This window comes from Podarcis cretensis (assembly GCF_951804945.1).
Source record: "Podarcis cretensis genome assembly, chromosome: 7".
NCBI classification, from domain to species: Eukaryota; Metazoa; Chordata; class Lepidosauria; order Squamata; family Lacertidae; genus Podarcis; species Podarcis cretensis.
The window spans coordinates 71,036,696-71,056,588 of NC_137176.1; the positions used below are offsets into that span (position 1 = coordinate 71,036,696).

The 19,893-nt window shown below is 38.6% G+C and overlaps 1 protein-coding gene across 8 annotated transcripts in view; it reads right to left on the reverse strand.

Annotated features, from left to right (window-relative positions):
• The window catches only part of UBR5 (ubiquitin protein ligase E3 component n-recognin 5), a 67,581-nt gene that overhangs the window by 38,910 nt on the left and 8,778 nt on the right, over positions 1 to 19,893 (reverse strand). For 4 of the 8 annotated variants that reach the window (XM_079984807.1, XM_079984805.1, XM_079984806.1 and 1 more), the window contains exons 2-12: positions 17,830 to 17,874; positions 16,857 to 16,938; positions 16,602 to 16,678; positions 15,720 to 15,839; positions 14,253 to 14,442; positions 11,618 to 11,777; positions 7,338 to 7,487; positions 3,725 to 3,936; positions 2,249 to 2,365; positions 1,402 to 1,512; positions 225 to 379 (exon numbers count right to left, since the gene is read on the reverse strand). In XM_079984807.1, coding sequence (XP_079840933.1) covers positions 225 to 379; positions 1,402 to 1,512; positions 2,249 to 2,365; positions 3,725 to 3,936; positions 7,338 to 7,487; positions 11,618 to 11,777; positions 14,253 to 14,442; positions 15,720 to 15,839; positions 16,602 to 16,678; positions 16,857 to 16,938; positions 17,830 to 17,874 — 1,419 coding nt within the window. The remainder of the gene's footprint in view (positions 1 to 224; positions 380 to 1,401; positions 1,513 to 2,248; positions 2,366 to 3,724; positions 3,937 to 7,337; positions 7,488 to 11,617; positions 11,778 to 14,252; positions 14,443 to 15,719; positions 15,840 to 16,601; positions 16,679 to 16,856; positions 16,939 to 17,829; positions 17,875 to 19,893) is intronic. The other 4 variants (XM_079984808.1, XM_079984809.1, XM_079984811.1 and 1 more) reach the window with 4 other exon arrangements.

A 19,893-nucleotide genomic window follows, 5' to 3' on the forward strand; every position in this document is an offset into this window, starting at 1 on the left:
ACATTCAAAACGCTGTTTCTTGACTAATGTAGCTGAGTCCATGGTTTGTTTCTCCCATTCATTAGTCAGGCAATGGCACAGGGGGCAAGATCAGCACATTCTTAGTAAACCATTAACTGCTGTTTACCATGACATGTGAACAAGGCCAATGTCAACTTCTCTTCTACTGGTTTTCAAAGAGGAAAAAACCATTATTTGGACTCTGAACTGAAATACACACTTACCACCAGTACAGGTTATTCTCCAGCTGAGCACAGGTATAAAGAGCGCAGCAATGCAGGGAAACTATCCGCTCTCCTTGAAGTTCAGAGTACGTCTGTGCCGTATGTTCTAGTTTAGAAGCTACAGAACTCAAGGTTTCATCTACCCAGGTAGCTACCTAAAAGGAATAGAGCACAGCCCTGGAGTGGATCTTAACACAAATATGCCTTTGTATTCATGCAGGGCATGATACAAAACAATGAGAATATAATCTTGAGATTATTCAGGTGCAACCACTTCTAGTATAGTGCTTTGTTCTAAGCATGCCTTGGCCCTGTTGCAACCATTTTATCAAGCCAGAAGTAGTTCACATTATCACAGAACTCCCCCACTGTACCCATGTCTGCAAGCCTTTGTAGACAGTCACTCCTCACTTCCTTGAAATGAACAGGAAGCTTTCGTAGGTAGAACCGCGATATGCATCCAGCAGAGAGCACAGAGTGCCTAGACTTTATTTAGAAATCTTTATTTAGAAACCAAATTACTTGATCTCAGAATATTATGCTAGAATATTTGGATTAGCAACTTTTAATACAATGGACTAACTACTTATTGGTCACTTGAGACCAAGGGGAAGTTTGTCATTAAGGAAGACAAACCTATTTCTGAAACCTTAAGTGTTACATTTCTATGGAAAATAAGCTTTCTAAGACACAAGGACAAGAATGACTCAAGAGCCTACCCCTGGGATGGCTAACCTGTTGCCCTCCAGATTTTGACAGTCTACAATTCCTGTCGGTCTCAGACAGTATGGCCAACTGTCGAGTATGATGCGAGCTTTAGTTCAACAACTTCTGAAGTGTCACAGGATAGTCACCCCTGCTTTACACATTCTCTACTTTTACAGCAGCTTCATTTTTTTTCTTATGGATTCTTCTTCTAAAGAAGGAAAGTTTCTTTAATTTTGTTACTAGGCCAAAGTCTTCTCAATTTTAACAGCAAACAGAGTCAAAACATTACTTTATCTTCTTTCTAGCACGCCCTGGCTTGTTTTTGTGATGAAAAGTTCTTGCTTCAAGGTTATTCACAAAACCAATCTCTGCAAATGATTTGCTGAAGGCCAGCTGTAATATTTTTCTATAGAATGGCAATGCAAGGAGGAGATTAAAGGCACTGAATTTTATCCTCAGTGTTTCGTACCTTATTGTTTTCTGTGGCAACAGTTGCTCTGATGCTGTTTGCAGAAAGGAGGACGATCTTCTCGTTGGTTAATCCCAGGGACACGGCACGTGGGTGATGTATAGAAGGATTCTTTGAAACAAAAATGAAGCAGACAATATTTTAAAATGCCGCCACTGAAATATCAATTGTGGCTACCAAACATTTGGCAGGGAGGGAGACCTAGTCTTTGTCTCTCTCCCAAGTCATAACAAGGGAACAGGCATTACCCCATACCAAGAGCAATGGTATACCTTTTGCCATAGAAGCAAATGGGCGCTATTCATATATGACAGAACGTTACAAGGAAGCCAAGCAACACATCAAAGAGCCCCACCACTTTGCTATGGCTGCTCCTCTCCAGCTCTCAGGTTGCTGCTGCTGCTGAGGGGAAGGAGGAAAGATGCACAATTTCAAGCACAGCCGGAGGCAAACCTTTCCTGACTGACTTTCTCCCAGCCACTGAAATCTTCAATTAAAATGGTGAAGCGGCTAAGGAAGAGGAACTGGCAGTGGCTTTCCAGATCCAGCACTAGGCACGGCGAGCTCGCTATTCACACTGAAGTGTAATCAAAGCAACAACTGTAATGTAAAAGATTTTCCACATCTGCTTTGATACCATATGGATGACTGCACACAAGACTGAACTTCTGAATGTGTATTTGTCCTGCAAGACAACACTATGCTTGGTAATTGTTTATTTAAAAATTCAATAAAGTTTGTAATAAGAATTTTTAAAGATGCACAGGAAGCTCTGTACTTTTTTTAAAGCAACTACATTTTTGTATACAAGAGATTACCACATTTTACAGAACATAGCTAGACATACCTGTGCATTTCTGTAGGGTTCAGATTCACTCCATTTCCACTGATACAGCTCCCCTTTACTGCTCACTGCCACAAGCTCAGAATACAGAGCACCAATGGAAATAAATTTCATCCCATCCTATAAAAGCAAACAAGTGAAGCTTAAAACTCTAGGCAGGGGCATTATAGATCATGTCACAGCAAGCCTCCTCATTCTTCGATTCTCCAAAGAAGAAGCAAGGCAGGAAGCTTGACTGATGACGCGTGTCTTAAACTGAACCCAGGAGAATACAAATCCAAGAGAGATGAGAATGGAATAAACAGGCCCACCGCTTAATGTTCCTGTGCTGGGCATCTCAGGTTAAAAAATAAGTCCACTGCATCAAGTAAGATTCTGCTAATTCACAACAGCTGTAGCTCAGCAACTGAGTGCATGGCTTGCATGCGAGAGGTCCTCGATTCAACTCCTGCCAGGTAGGACTGAAAAGATCCCTGCCTGAAATCTGCAGCTTCCTCTAGACTCTACTGTTCTCAAGACTCTACTACACTTCAGATACCCATTTAATTATATCTCCTGCTTTGTGAAAAGGCTACTTCACAGTATGTACTCCCAAAATATTGGAAGCAAATAATGAAGGGGAGCAGATATTTGCCTACACTAATTAAGAGTCCAGACTGGCGTTCAGTCTTCTGGGAAAGGAAGGCACAAATATAGGAAGTAGTTTAAAAGACAAAATAGCTCATGTCCATTCAAATAGGACCACTAGCAATAGTAGAGTTCTTTAAGCTAAATATATATCATATGGCCCACCCACTCTTCACAACATTTGTTCCTTAGAAGGGCAGGGAGGAAAAGAGAAATAGGTTCATGGCTGTTTTTTATACCATCGGAGCAAAAGGAATCATTTTCAGCTGACACTAACAAATAATCACACTTCTCGAATGAAGGAGGAAAATAACAGCAACAGTGTGAAGATGAGTTCTTTCATCCGCAAGGCGACAGAAAACAAGTGAACCAACTGGTGAAAGGGGAAAGAATAGACAGAAGAAACGCAAAGGATCAGCTTAAAAAAAAAATCACCCCATTGCTTCAAAGGATGGCAAAAGCATTGATAAAGACAGAAGAGTACTTGTTCAGGCTCCCAAAAAATATCAGTTGACACAATTTTCTGTGCAAGTGAAAGGGATGCTAACTATAAACTACTTAAGGCAGGAGGCCTGTGCACACTTCCATTCAAGCAACTCCCTTCTATTAAATTCAACAATACTTAATTTTCCCAGTGAATGAGTTTATGATTGAGCAACACGTCAAAACTGAAGTGACATGAACACAAATGATCCACATTCAATGTAAACATGTCCATAATATAGGATTTACATGCAGGGGCATTTGATGAGGAAGGTGGCAGAGGGAGGAAAGAGATAGATCCACATTTACAGACAATACAATATATTCCAATTTTGCATTTTTAATAAAAATAAAATACAACCAAAATACCTTATCCGGCCACCACTGCAAGTCCTCTCCTAAAGAGACCGGGCTTTGGACAGGTGTGTTCTTCTTGTCAAGGTTTGGCTCCCCTTCTTTGCTTGTAGAGCCTCTTTCATTATCAAATGAGGCTCCATCAAGCCACCTTCTTTCACGCAAACGTAAAACGGACTCACGTTCACGCAACAGCTCAGAGTCTCTCTCTAAGGGAAGAAGGAGAACTGGTATGCAATTGGGTCACACCAGTGGGATAAAAGTAAGCCACTCTCTAGTAAAGACCCTTCAGGATGCAACTAAAAGCAGTTAAAATCTACTTATAGATTTCACTTAAGTGGAAATATAAAAATGACATGCAACACTCAAAATATTAACCCTTTCAAGCATATGTACTTTAGTACTGCCAAAATAATTTGAAATGCAAGAATGAGACTAGAAATAAAGTTCAAAATCTGAAGTTTCAAGCTACTCAAAAAAATGAATTAACAGAAGGGAAAAAAATACCTCACTGTTTACTTAGGATGAGATAAAAGGTGATTTAAGATTTTTATAGTACCATATGCAAAGAGTATATTGTGGGTGATCTTATCAAAGAACAGCAAGAAAAATAGATGCCACCAAACAAGGCAATGTCTCTTTTAGAGACTTTTTAAGCTAACCAAAAAGGAGTGTTTATTAGAGAGTCTCAGAATTTTTCCCAACCACCACCACTTGAAAAGGTTAAAAAACAATCTTAAACTTCTGTAGCATTTGCTAATCCAACCCCTTCATTTAAACATACATATAGGACTTGCTTTGATTTTTAAAAGCTTGTGGCAAAGTTGCTTAACTGAAAATTTTTGTAGTCAGACAACATTCTAAAAAAAGATTTTTGAAGGAGAATGTTCCTTACCAAAATGCTTTCCCTCCAATTGGCCTAAAATTGTCTAAAGCCAGTACTCTCCAGTTCTCTCATACAATTAAAATTTTAAGTCAGGTAATCAAGCTAAATATCCAAGAGTGAAACATACATGGAAAATAAGGATTTTTTCATCTTAACATAGAAATAACCTTAGAAAGGAAAAAGGGAGTGATTTAAGAAAAGTCAGAGGTTGAATATACGTACATGCACATAATGCATTTAACATATGAGTCTTCATTTGTATTGACAAACTTTTTAAGAACAAATCTCTCGTCTTTCCTCCTTGCTCTCTTTTTCCTTCTGGTATCTGTCATTTCATTCTCTTCCTTTATTTCAAAACTAATCTCCACATAGCTTACTTCTCTTCTCCCCCCCCCCCCTTTGCTCTACAGCCCAATTCCTAACAACTTTTCTTTTTATCTCCCATGACCCATCTATTCAGACTAATGATGGGCCAAAAATCATCTCCCACCCTAATGGTAGTGTTCATGCCCCATGAAAAGGTTTTGGTGGATATTTTCTGCAACCTTTGGGGCTGGTAAGGCAAATTCAACAAATTGAGAAAGGCCTCCCTCTACGATATGAGGTGGTGGAGGGTTCCTTATGCTTCAAAAGAATAAAGTTAATCAAGAAACAAAGGTGGTTTCCTTCTGCTTGAAACAGAGCTACAATTGACCGTCTGTTGATAGGTCCTATAAAATGCTAAATAGGAATGACTAAATCATGACGAGCAATTGTGTTCACTACTTCAAACAGCAGTAAAAAAATCTTCCATTTGAACAAAAAGGTAGTTGTGATAACGTTTTCCTTCATACTGATATCAGTAATTTTCAGTCTCTCTCCACTTCTGTGCTTGTATGAATTTTACTGCCATTGTTTACACACCAGAACTATGCTTTTGGGTTAGGGAAAGGGGGGGTATACTTGGGGGGGGGCCTAATTTTTTTTTTAAAAAAAAGATGAACCAATAGTAAAAGCATTAAGGAAACCCTCAGACACCTCAATATTGTATAGGGAAGCCCTCTTGCCCCCCAAAATCATCCAATATGCCACCCCCCTCAAAAGACAACTCTGGCTGTTCTAAGTCCAACCATTACCCATCCCCAAGATCACTGGAGGGAAATGGGCCAAATAGGTCAAACTTAAATACATTAAAAATAGCTTTTAGAGATGAAGCGTAGACTAGAGGATCGTGTAAACCTTCTCCCCACCACCTTCTGCATAAATTCCTCTTCTCTCCTCCTTCCAGCTTTGGAATTACATGCGGCCATTGCCAATCCAAGTTAAGATGAAACCAAGCATGTAATAAACTCATTCCAAGAACCCTAATAGTTTTGTCTCTCTTTTAATGTAGATACTGAAGACAAAGTGTGTGCACTCGGAGAGGTAGCAGGAGGATGCTTGCGAGCCTGCAGCCTGCACTCAACACCTAAACCAGGCGTCGGCAAGGTTACCAGATGATGAGCCGGTATACACTCCATCCGTTGTAGGATGGGTCGGAGCATGTGCGCACGAGCACTCTTCTGGGCCAGAGGAGCACCTGTGTGCCATCAATCCGGAAGTTGGTCCCCGTGCCGCACTGGTAAGAGAGGGCAGCAGCAGGGGTCACCATGGGCCAGTTAGACAAGCCCCGTGGGCCGCTACCGGCCCATAGGCCTTAGGTTGCCGACCCCTGACCTAAACCCTAGCTTCAACGTTATGTCTGAACCATGTCTCAAGAATGATGACAAGGTATTTTGTTCTAATCCTCTACGTCACCTACAGAAACTGCATAGATAATTTTATGACGCTAGATTGGATGAATCTAACATGTCAAGAAAATTAAAATTATGCCTAATACATACAGCAACCATTTTACTGATCCTAACTTGTGATAACACTTAGATATTCAGGTATTGGAATATCTAACAGAAAAAAATTGGAATGGGCAGAGCAATACTCCATGAAGATCATGATAGAGGTTGGATTAACAATTGGCAAAATGTTATGGATACGCATAATAGTTATTTTTAAGAAGCTATGAAGGAATAACTAAGTATCAGATCTGGTATTACATTTCAAATCATGCTTAGAACTTCACGCCATGCAAAGTATTCTGTCATTGCAATGGGTTATGAATAACAGATATGGAATTTGAGCACTGCAAGCCATTTCAGAATGCAGTTAAATTCCAGCTTGTCTGACCTATTGTTGAGTATGTCATTATTACTACGCTTTGCAAAGAAAATGTTTACTCTTAGAGCAGTGCATAAGGAGCAGTAGAAGAGTTTTCAATGCTACCTACTGGTACAGATGTAGGACTTCTAACTATACTATTGAGTTATGCCTCCAGACTCAGGAAGGCACAAAATTCCCTGTGTACCATGGATACTGAGCAATTGAACTCCCTTTCGGAATGTTGCATGAGAAAAACATTGAGTTTTTCAGTAAGTACTCCCTAAGTAGGCATGGTTTTTAAAAAAATTGCTTTAGGCAGATTGCTTTTTGAAAGCCTCATGCACATTTCACCTGTCAAACTTTTCAAACATACTGCTGCAATTAATTTCACACACTTACATCATACAATTTTTACAGCTTAATGCAAGAAATTTTATTTATCTATATTTAAAACAGAAAAGGGTTGTACACACAAAACTAAAGACAAAAATCACCAGCATGTGCTATAACTAGTGTACTGCACAGCAATGCTACTTATTTACAAAGAAAAAAAAGGTGCAAAATTACCTCGGGACGAGCTTAGCCTGGAAAGTGATGAGCGCCGAAAGGATGGATAACCAAAGTAACTAATATCTTCTGAAAACATAGCATCAGCATCAATAATGACACTTGGGTGAGCAGAATGTATGTCAGCATCCAGAAGAGACATAAGATCCTCTATAAGAGGAGACAAGGATCTGAGGTGAATTATCAGCTACTTGAAATATCATCTTGAAAGACCATCACCAAACAAGACAAATCCACCAACAAAAACTGATGTTCTGTTCTTCAGATTCCCTACCGTACGGATGTATTGCCTACTGCTCACATATGCGATCAAGCAAAATGTCCTGATTTAAGAAACCAATGTTAGCTATATCAACTGCTTGGTGTAAACTAATCCAGACATGGTTCAAAGCTGGAAGCGGTTAAACAATATAAAAAGAACAAGGCTCAATAAGTTTATGTTCCAGAAGAAAGCAGATAAGACTTCCTCCAAAGAGAATAAAACTCATGTTTGCCTATTACTAAGACAATAACTTCCTAAACTGGAAAATGTAATTTTTAACAGAATCTGCTAATAACGTCTGCAAGAACTCATAAGCATGCCCCCCCCAACAAACTCTATATTTTCTATCATGAAGTAACTGATTTTAATGGTAGCACAGTGCCCCGTCTTTTAATACTCCATCTTGAAATGATAAATATCCTACCTTAGGTGCTGGAAAAAAGTATCTGCCTTCCTGACTTTCTGTTAAATTCTATTAAATTTATTTTCCAACACAAAGCAGGAAATGCTGTCCACATTGACAGCAGATATATTTTTATATTTCTGGCAGTGTTTTTCAAGCTCTATAAAATCACACCCCGCTTCTTACATTAACTAGGCTTTCTACAGACATTCCCAACCACAAGCCTTGCTATGGGTACTCATCTAGGTGCACTGAATGCGTCTACCCATTGTGGACATCTCTCTTTTAAAGTACTGGTAATCTCATTGAGACTGCCACTTTAACTTTGAGAAACCCTGATGTTTTCATACATGTGATACCAATTAAACATGCAAAATTGTTTTCAGCTTCTTTCCTCCCTCACCCAAAATGTCCTTCACTGGTACCTTGCGCCATCCCAGGGATCCCTCCACTAAGTCAAGGAAACATAGGTTTATGCAATCCTTTCAGCGTCCATCCTAAGAATCACAACCTCAACACTAATTACTTTCAGCTTCTCTGCACATGGCATCCTCTAGAACAGTAGTTCCCCGCCCCCAAAAATAATCCCCACAAACCACTTGAAAGTTGCTGAGGGTCTTGGCAGACCACTTCTTAATTTTTCTGCCTGTTGTAGCAACTGTAATGTGCTGTGCCCAATGCTATATGATTTGTAACTGTGTTTTTACTCACATATCACCGGGTACCTGAATGAAGCTTGCAGACCACTTGTGGTCCACAGACAATGATTTGGGAATCCTTGCTCTAAGAACAAGGATGAAGAATCTGTGCTCCTACAGATGATGTTGGGTCTACATGGCCAATGGAAATTTCACTCCAACAAGATCTGGAGGGCCACAGCTTCCCCACCCTTGCTCTAAAAAAAGGGTTGAAAATTTAAATTACTAGTAATCAGCGCTTTTTGTCTAGAAAAATAGGTGCTAGTACTCACCATGAAGCTGTTACAGTTAAGTGCCACACTTTTTAACAACAACAAAAAGAGGTGCCGGTACTACGTACCAAACAAAACATTCCTTACACAGATATCACCAAATACCCAGCTGGATAAATCTACATATGTAACTGAAACAAGCCCAAAATCTAAAGATGCTAAAAACAACAAAAGTTATTTCACTATCTGTCTGTGAACTATTACCTCTGAAATATACCTAGACAAAGCTAAAGCCAATAGGGCACACCACCACTTGACCTCTTCCTAATGCACTATTCAAAGCCTTCAACAGATGTTTATTTCATATGAAATCCCCCTGATACAGAGATGATTGAGAATTTGGAGGTCACATTAAAAATAAACAGTAGAGCTGAACTCTGTAAAAACAATGGAGTAACCTGGCTGAATAATTTTGCTTCAGTGCTGCAACACAGATTCCAATAGCCACACCAAAACTACTGTTGCAGCTCAGAAGCCAAGTATTTTCCCGTGACAACGGCCATCAGAACACAAAGTTAAGATAAATAACCAAAGAAACCAGAATGTTGAACTCTGGAAAATTCCGTGTATATAGAATACCAGGAAAGGGGGGCAAATACTAAACAGCAAGGCTTTGCTCTCCAAGCAGCACCCTTTTTCATGCAGCCTCAGGACTGTTTCACGTTCATATTTTATCAACATGAGACAACTTTGGCAGTTACCTTTTGGGGGAGATGTACATGGCTCAACGTGCACCTAGAATACCATCGCCTTGTATCTCAAAATTGGGACTTGCTGAGCATCTACTGAACCTTACAAGGGATGTGATAAACCTCCCAGACCCAAAAGTGCTGTCAAGTCTATTTGAGGTAAAAGTATCACTGTGTAAATTGTTTTGTTTTGTTTTAGTAAATTTTACCTAATTCATATTTAATGTCTCAAAGCAACAGGAGCATTACAACTGTAAGCACACTTTGTAGGAATAAAGGATTTTTTTTAATAGTCAAATATGTATTTCAATGAGTAAAAACAGTGGTGCTTTGTCTACCTGTCTGTGAATCATCTGCCACTGAGCTTGCTCAGTTCTTCCCAACAACAAGAAATCACACAAGCAAACCAAGCCCCGCAAAAGACAGTCTAAGAGAAGAACACTAGCCTTTGAAAGGGGTTGGGGATGTAGGAGATACTCTCATCCCCCTTCCTTTTGTCTGTCACAGAAGCTCAAGACAAGAAGAATGAGATATGGAGACATGAAAAAAACTTTAGCTGAAAGAAAGGAGCAGATAGGGAAGATTTTGCTTGGGCATTTTATTAATATTTTAAATAGGCATCTATGGAAGATATGAAATTTAGCATCTAGGTTTAGAGATTGCCATAGTTCCTTATCTCAAAGGCAAGGCACAAGCCAAGAGGCAGAGCATGTTTATAGAATGAGAAACATGAAAGCTTTATGCATTAACAGAGCAATACTTTTGACTGCTTACTCAGAAGCAAGCCCCTACTATGATCAACAGAACTTTCTCCCTAGTTTAGGATTTCAGCTGAATATATTTATAGTCTTCCCTTTACACATTCAAAAAGGCCCAAAGCGGCAAAATTTTGCACACCAACCAATGCAACAATTTTTAAAAACCTTTTTAAAAACAGCCACCAGGAACACTTCACACAGGTTGGTATCCAGTCATTATCAAGGAGAGCTTCACATGGCTCAAAGTTACATTGTATAAATAGGCCCTTTGCCTAACAAGCACCCAGGTTAATTCTTGTCCCTGGCATATCGCACATTATGAATCACTAGCCTTTCACAACAACAGTAATGTCAACTGCTGTCAATATTAAAACAAAATTGCTAATTCTTCGCTTGTCAAAACAAACATGCAAATTATTTACAGTCTTCCCACTTTATAAGCTTCCCACTGTGGCCCTTTGTATTAGACAAGTCGTGCACCCTGGTTCTCCAGTATTTGAGGAGCAATACAGTCTAGAGATCTACATATAGAGGCTTTGTGTGAAAGTGCATATGAGGTATGGAAAATCATGCCCCAAATAGGAATGCCTATCAATTATATAAAATGCCAACTTACTCAAGACTGGTACATTTTAAGTGTACAGCTGTTCTAGCATAACTGTCTCCTGATAGTTACAAAACAGAAGGTCTTAGCAATAAGAGCTCTTTACGCTTGGGGGGAGACCCTCTTATTATTATTATTATTATTATTATTATTATTATTATTATTTATTATTTATACCCTGCCCATCTGGCTGGGCTTCCCCAGCCACTCTGGGTGGCTTCCAAAAAAATACTAAAATACTGTAATACATCAAACATTAAAAGCTTCCCTAAACAGGGATAAATGATGATGGTCAAAGTATGTACAAGCTTTCGTTATACCAGACCTCTGAACTGTTGCTTCAAATCCAATAACTTAACTCAAGACATTCACTTCCATACAAGTTAACCTTACTTTTGTCTTGCCTATTACTTTCTCTTTTATTTACTGGAACCAAAGAGCAATCAATATTTCTGTATCTCCATAGGGCACATAGCAAAGAACACAAGGCTAACTCTTTACCATTACTGCAAACTGAAAGTCTATTGCACTTTGACAGAATAACTTAATATTGCTTTTAATGATGAAAACAAGGAAACATTGCCCAATACAAACCTCCAGGAAGGTAAGATTCACTCGCCGTGTCGTCACCATCATCCCCATCTTCATCATCACGGCTCAGCAAGTTGTTGACTGCAAGATTTACATCAAGATTTGTCCGCTGGAGCTCTCTGATAATTACACTCCTAGATTTTCCTTGTAAAACAACTTGTGCCTATACAAAATAGAATGCATTTTAAACAATGTAACATTGTAATTTTCATCAACAGAAACAAATATTTCTGGAATAGTAGAAGTCAACAATATACTCAATATAAGCAGATATCATGTTTAACTGGAAAAAGATAAAACAAAATAAAAAAATTCCTTCCAGTAGCACCTTAAAGACCAACTAAGTTAGTTCTTGGTATGAGCTTTCGTGTGCATGCACACTTCTTCAGATACACTTCAAGGTGCTACTGGAAGGAATTTTTTTATTTTGTTTTGACTATGGCAGACCAACACGGCTACCTATCTGTAACTGGAAAAAGATAAACAGGCTGGTTTTGGATAATGCTAGTAAGTAATGTGAAGTCTCAGTAACTTCTGGCTGTGGAGCAGTTTATAAATCTGTAAAAATAAAAATCTATTGCTTATTTCTATTCTTTGCTGCTTAAACATTCCTTCGCTCCACTCCACAGGCTACTTTTAAAGAGGCTGCTGATGTTCCTTTTTGGGGGCATCCTTAATAATAGCAACTTTCTTATACCCAGGAACAAGCCTCCAGCAAAGACATGAAAGATTCATGCCACCCTTGCCTCAAAGCTCATGGCACACAGTGATTCAGGACTCCTCTCGAAGTAGGTGGAAGGAGTGAGATTCTGACCCCTGCCAAGCCAAACCTCTGCAGCCCCTTGCCAGGAGAATGGGCATGCCAAAACTTCTGACAGCAGCTGTTTATTTACTTTCAAATCATGCTAGGCAGGTAACAAATGTGAGAACACGGTCCAGAATTTGGAAGAATCATCTCCTACCACATTAAACATGTGCTCAAATTGCCAGGGGAGGCCCTTCTGCTCATGTGGCTTCAGAGGTGAGGCTGGCTGGGGCACAAGGAAGTGAGTTCACCATAGCAGTGCCCAGAATAAAAACTTATGCAACATTTGAAAAAAAAAAGTCGTTCAGGGAGGCTTTGGTCTTAGAGGCTGGAGATATTTCATCTGACATATTTTTACCTGACACATTATTTCTTTTGGATATTTGCTGTTTGGTTTTTTAAAGTATGATTATATAGTAGTTTATTTTTAATGAAGTATGCCATTTCAGTAACTCGGTACAGATACGGCAAGGATAAATATCCTGCCAGATAAAAATGATTTTCAGGGACCGTTGTGCTTCTCTGTTCCTTGGCTATATTGAATATGTCAGCGTGTGTCATATAGCACAAAATCTGCCTCTTATAAATAAATTAAAATTAAAAATTAGAAAAGTGATTATCAATTTACAAGGGAGATGTGAATTTACCATTAGAGAATATTAGTTAACAACTTAATGTGGATAAAATCAAAGTGTTCTGGTGCCCTGGTGAGGGTGGAGGAAGATACCAACAGAAAGAAAGCATAAAAATAATACAAACGTGTGCAGTGTCTGAAGAAATTTACCCACAGGCATTATAGGAAACAGAAAGTAATCTCAGAGCAATTATTAATTATCCCTGGGGGTCCAAGGCCAATTAGACTAGTCTCAAAGGCCTGAACAATAAGCTCCATCATCTTTACACAATACTAAAGAAATACTAACCAACTAACCTACTTTTAAAATTCTTTTTTTTTCTTCTTTTTTTTAAGATAATTTTTATTTGTTTTTCAAACACAAAACAGAACAAAAAAAACAAAAAATTCAAAACACAAACAAAAACATACAAAACATTTAAACCAATATAACTTCAAAATTATATTTTCATACCCTTCTTTCTTTTGACTTCCCCATACCTCCCCATCCCTGCATCCTTGTTTAGTAATTCTTTAGCAACCCTTTAGTCAATTGTCCTGATTCCCTTTCATTAAATTTCCTTTGGTTTTTTAGTTACAGCTGCATTCTCTGCTTCTTACCCCATGACATCTTAGCATTCCTCAATTTTACAAAAGTTTTTAAGGTATATTTTAAATTTCTTCCTTCTGGCTGAGATGACGGGCAGAATCCGCGACCAGGGGAAGGAGACAGTGGAAGAGGACTGGAAGAAACCTACTTTTAAAATTCTTGCTAACCCTCATGTCAACAGAAATTGTTCCTTCTCAATAATCTGTAGTCTGCCTGCTAATCTTTAGAGAATAGTCAACACAAATGTGTTTTCAAATTTTCGAACATTAAGTGACTTGCATTATGGGTGGTGTTTATTTCTTTATTCACTGAAATTTGGGCCAGGTGTTTTTCAAAGGCTGACTCAAAATATTTCAGTCCCAAGACCACAAACCAAAATGTGCTCACAGTCAACCTTAGCTTTACATGAATCTGATGCAGATACTCTGCCTTTTCTCATGTTTCCAAACATTGTGAACATCTAAGGGCACAGAAGCATTCCACCTTCCTCCAATATAGATATACACACATATGTAAGAAACTTGCAAAATAAAGAAATAAATAAGCAAGCATCTCCCAGTTACTCATTTCCCACAAATTTGAAATATTTCATCACAAGAAAGATTCATACCTGTGAAATGAGTTCTTCTGGAATAACAGATGCTGGAATCACTGGCTGGGGCTGACTACCCAATAGCCCAGATCCTCTATCACGTCCTGTTCGAATTACTCGCGTTTGTCTCCTGGAATCTCTAGCTCCAGCTGATGATCTACCAGAGGATCCTCCTCCACTTCCTCCGACACCCGAGCTCCAGCGACTCCTGAGGAATTTTAAAAACGGCAATAGATTTATGTGTTTGAGCTATTTTACAAGCTATCATGTATCTGAATTTAGCTGTTGACTACAGTACACTAGCCATGTACACTAGCCTTTTAAAATGAAGCTAGAATGTTTGATACAATGGGATCTTTTCTGTACAGCAGTTTTGCAAATGCAATTTCTTTAAAAGACTCCAAAGAACATAAATTCACAAGCTAGTTTGCATTAAGATGTACTTCTTTACTTTCAGCTTTTATTTTTATTCTACATTCCAGCCAACTTCTGAAATTATTAACAATGAAGTCATTGCATACATGTGCAAAAGATCAATATGCTTATGTTTTCATAACCAAGAGCCATACGTTCTGAGTTACAGAATCAGACCGCTACACTATAAATAATTAAAACAGAACTCCCCCTATTAAATATGACATTTTCTATGCAAAACGTTTAAATACTACCACATCTTAATGGCCATATATTGGTTAAAATTATGAATTGCTTCAGAAATAGTCATCCTTCCAGTAAAGATCTCCTTTGGAAGAAAGGGCACAATATAAATATCTTTACCAATAATAAGTGGTAATTTATTCTGAAATATTTGTATTAGTGGAAATGTAGGATATTATTTATGCTTTTTTTCTTTTTCTAGGCTGAAGGTAAGGCTTGTTTTAATATGTTTTATTAACTGAATACACTTGGCACAATCCAAATGTGAGGCTGTTCAGATATCTTGAAACTGAAGTAGTGAAACATTCTTGAGAAGATACTAACAATTGTTGCTGATGTGATACAAATGCAGCAGCAGGTTTAACTAGAAATCCTCTGTTTACTTCTAAATCATGCTAACTTTCTTCAACAACATACCGGTAAATAACAAAAATGTCCGAATACTGGTCATGACACACATGCAAATATTTTTCCTACAAATGTTTTCCTTTGTATTTTTAATTTTAGTCCCGTACTACAAAGCAGATTCATGCGACATTTTGAGTCAATTATGTTCCCCTAAAATGAAGTCATTGTTATTCGGGGGGGGGGAATCTAAAAGGACTACCCACAGTAGCAGACATGTTTTTATTACGGTGAAAGTAAATTAGATTGCTTGCAATTGTAGATTTAACATTCCAAACTTAACAGCTTAATAGCATTTTTCCAAAAAGCTAGCTAAACTACTTCTGCATTTCGGTGGTCTTATACATACGGGAGACAACGTTATGTGTAGCCACACATAACCAAACGCAAACAGATGGTAGCCTCAACCCTATCAAAACTTACCCAAGGGTGTTGCCTGCCAGTCTGCCCAGAGTTTCAGAACCAGACAGAAACCATGGGGAATCACTAGTTCTGCCTGGCCTGGATGTCCTTCCTGCCCCTGAGCCACTGCTCAACTTTGAACTGAAAGTAAAAGATGGTAGATCAGTCACAATACAATCCCAAATGGCTTACGAACAAAGCCTGGAATCCCAGGTTTAAATTATCAGGGACTTAGTCTGGTAACACACCAGCTTAAGCAACACCCTTGGGGAATCTTCCATACTTAGCTGCAGTATATGATGATCTAATATGAAAAAAGAAAAGGCATGTGAAGCATGCCTAATGAATTTGGTGGTTGACAAAATGATGTCCTACTTAAAAAAACCAACAACTCAGTGTCAGGAATGATGGTAAGATTGTGAAGTGTCTATATAAATGAATGAATATGCATTAGATTATAAATTAATATAATCATGAGTTAATGTAATGCCCAAAAACCTGTTTAAACCAAACATTAAACATATCTATTAGTTCCCTAAAAATTAATTTTGAGTCAAATAATAACAATGTAGATCCAGAAAACATACCCTAGCAAGTGGTAAATATGTAAAAATGTAATCTCAAACTTGAGCGATTACTGAAATAAATGATCTGAAGTAACTCGTTATGGCACCTATATTTAGGATTGTAAGATTCCGTTCTCATCATTTAATATAAAATAAGTCATTAGACTGGCCTTAATTTTGCTAAGCTCTGTACAGCCATTACCAGTTTGCTAAAGCAAGACACCCAAAAATATGGTTCTCCCACCTCCCATTTTCAATTCTGTTGACGGTTCAGAATCAAAATACCAGGAGAAATTTGTTAGATACTTCTTAAATACACAACAAAAGCAGTCCTTACCCATCATTATTATCAGGTTTACCCAATTCCAATCTGTCTGGCTGAACTAAAAAGCCAATCCTGCAGACTCTACCATCCTAGATTTAAAAGAGAGAGTGTCCAATATTGAAACAATACTAAACTTTAATTATGTAAAAAATAAAAGTTTTCAGCTGTGGGTCAAGTTGGTCTAACTGAGATTGGGAAAACTATATTTAACTATATGAATTAAGTATCAGCACAATATTTTTGTCAAACGTATTTTGAACAAATTACCTCAAGGAGAAATGCAGCATGATTTGGTCCCACCACACATTGTTTAATAGTGGCCTGCTCCAATACATTCAAAGGGGGGTGGCTGAAAACAAAAAGCAAGCATGAGTAACATTTTTAAAGACTCCTTAACTCTGAGAAATAAACCAAGTGGCATATGGAATGTATAATGAATATAGCTGTAACATCTGAAACTGATTAAAGATGAACATTAGTTGCAGCAACCCAATGTATCTTCAGCCATAAGACAAAAAAGAACAAAATGTTAAAAGCCACCAGGGAACGTTATACTATATTTCAATAATGTATTTTCCAATACATATCTTTATGAAGCAGTGTTCCCCAAGTGCTATTTTCTAACAATAGCTGTGAAATATACAGCAGAAGCCAGTTTTAACCCTGCCTATGCACTTCAATTCATTTAAGTGCTAAACTCATTTTTAATGCTAAACTCCAATTATCATCATCACCAATACTGATTTACTAATCACCTTCTAAACAACCGTCTTAGGTGATTTATGCATAATTAAAAACAGTTAAGAACAGAAAAACAAACAAGACATTTAAAACAAGACAAAAAAACCCCAAGATCAAATAATTAATTTGGATACCAATGAAATAGGAAACCACATCCACATGGCACTTTGACCATCACAAGTACATCAGGAGCTCTTCCTTTCTGCATTTAATTGGGCAACAAGACTTATGTAGTTAGGCAAGTAGCGAAACTAATGTAGAGACAAAGTTACTAATTCTGGAAATGGTGAATACGAACACTGAACAACTAAGCAGCTTTATCCAACCTCAAGTCCTCCAATTTTGTTGGACTACAGTTCACATCATTCCTTATCACTGGCCATACTAGCTAGGAATGATGGGTTCCACAGTCCAACAATATTCTGGAAGACCCAAAGTTGGGGAAAGTTGCCCTAAAGTTACTCTTCCTTTGAAGTTATAGCCTATAACGCTATCTCACCTGTTTAAGTTGTATTTGTTGAGCTTCTCTGAAACTTCCCTTAACCTGCAAGAGAAAACAAAGGATCTTTTAGCATTAATAAGTTTCAGTCAAAGCAACACATTTCTGACTAAAATTTACTTTGGCTATTAATAGATCTGTTTATAATGATACAACAAATACTCATGGTGAGTGAAACCTCAGAACCAGATTAGTAGCTGAGATTTCCAGTCGTCAAGAGACAGGTCAAGTTATGAATATTGTTCTAATTCTCTTCCATTCATATGCCACTGATTTTCTGTCTTGCAACCCAATACATGCGATTCCAAGGCAATCACTCATCCAGGTACTGAACAGAGCCAGATATGCTTAGCATAAGCAAGGTACAGTGGTACCTTGGTTTACAACCATAATCTGTTCTGGAGGTCCAGTTGTAAACCAAAACAGGTTGTAACCCAAGGCGCACTTTCGCCAATGGGGCCTCCCAAAAAAACGGGTTGTAATCCAAAAAAAGGGACACACACTTCCAGGTTTGACGTGGTTGTAATCCAAAATGGTTGCAAACCAAGGTAGAGGCCTCATGTGCCTTCAGACCATGACCTTAACAAATGCATAAATAGCATTTGGTTAGCAACTTTAAAAATGGACTCATCTACCAGGGTTGCCGAGCACCCCTTTATGTCACCACTCTCCTAGCCAACATATTCTTTGCTCTTCTAGCTCTAGCACTCCATTATCTGTAGTTCTCCTGTGCCTCAAACTCTGCCCTCTTGCAATGCCTGGTACCTGTCTGATGCCAACCTGACTTCCTTCAAATTCCTCTGCAAAGTCCACCTTTTGCATGAAGTCTTTGTCGAAATCCCTTGGCTGCCATACTACTAAACTCAAGTACATACAATTGAAACAAGTGCATGTTCTTCCCCTGTTTACTTTTACTTTGTCGTTGTCGTCCCTCACTTTGTGTGATAAACTTAAAGTGGTTTTAGAAGGGAGCCTGTCGTATTCTACTTTATAAAGCACAATATAAATTCAAAGCATTATATGAACAAGACAACATAAGAGCTGAACCATTGATATTTTCTGTTTTCTTCATTATGCACTGGTCTTCTTGCATAAGTAACTTCAAACACACCTTGAAATACACGATTTGCAAGGAGGTAAAGCATGTATAATGTACCCATCTTTCTTTTGGTTTGATCACACAATACACCTGCCTTTGCCAACTTGGTAGCCCCCAGGTGAGTGTTAGAAACTCAGATATATAAGCTGAACACCAAATGGCTCCTTAAGGTAAAAAGGTAAAGGTAAATGACTCCTGGACAGTTCAGTCCAGGCGAATTCGACTACGAGGTAAAGCACTCATCTCTGCTTTCAGTTCAAGGGAGCCAGCGTTGGTCTGCAGACAGCTTTCTGGGTCATGTGGCCAGCATGACTAAACCGCTTCTGGCACAATGGGACACCGTGACTGGTGCCAGAGTGCACAGAAACACTGTTTACCTTCCCGCCGTAGCGGCACCTATTCATCTACTCGCGCTGGTATGCTTTCGAACTCGTAGGTTGGCAGGAGCTGGGACACCCACATGACCTTAAACCAGGGTTACAGTCACTAAAATGGGGTACCTAGTTGTCATTTGGGGGCCAGGCGGCTTGACAGTCATATTTTTCAATACAACTTTTTGGTTCCTGAAATTCACTCTGATGCTGCAGATAAAATATAATGGATAGGATGTGCTGCTAGTGTGTGAAAACAGCCAAGAATTCCAAACACTGTTTTAGATTACAATTCCCATTGGCCCCAGCCGGAACAGCTGTGCACAAATGAATTCAGCCTCATTTTATGTATGCCCCTCCTTACCTACTTGGGCCAACCTTACTGTTAACATGTCTGCCTGTTCAGCAGCAAGTGCCCTGCCACTGGGAAATTAGCAGTTGTCTTACAACAGCCTTCTAACCAGGGTGGGGCAAATGAGCGCACCATCACCCAGAATTCTGTTTTATTCCCACTCCATTCCAAGGATATATGTTTTTTGGGGGGAAATTATTTGTGACATAACAATTGACAGCCTCTATTTAAAGAATGAAAGC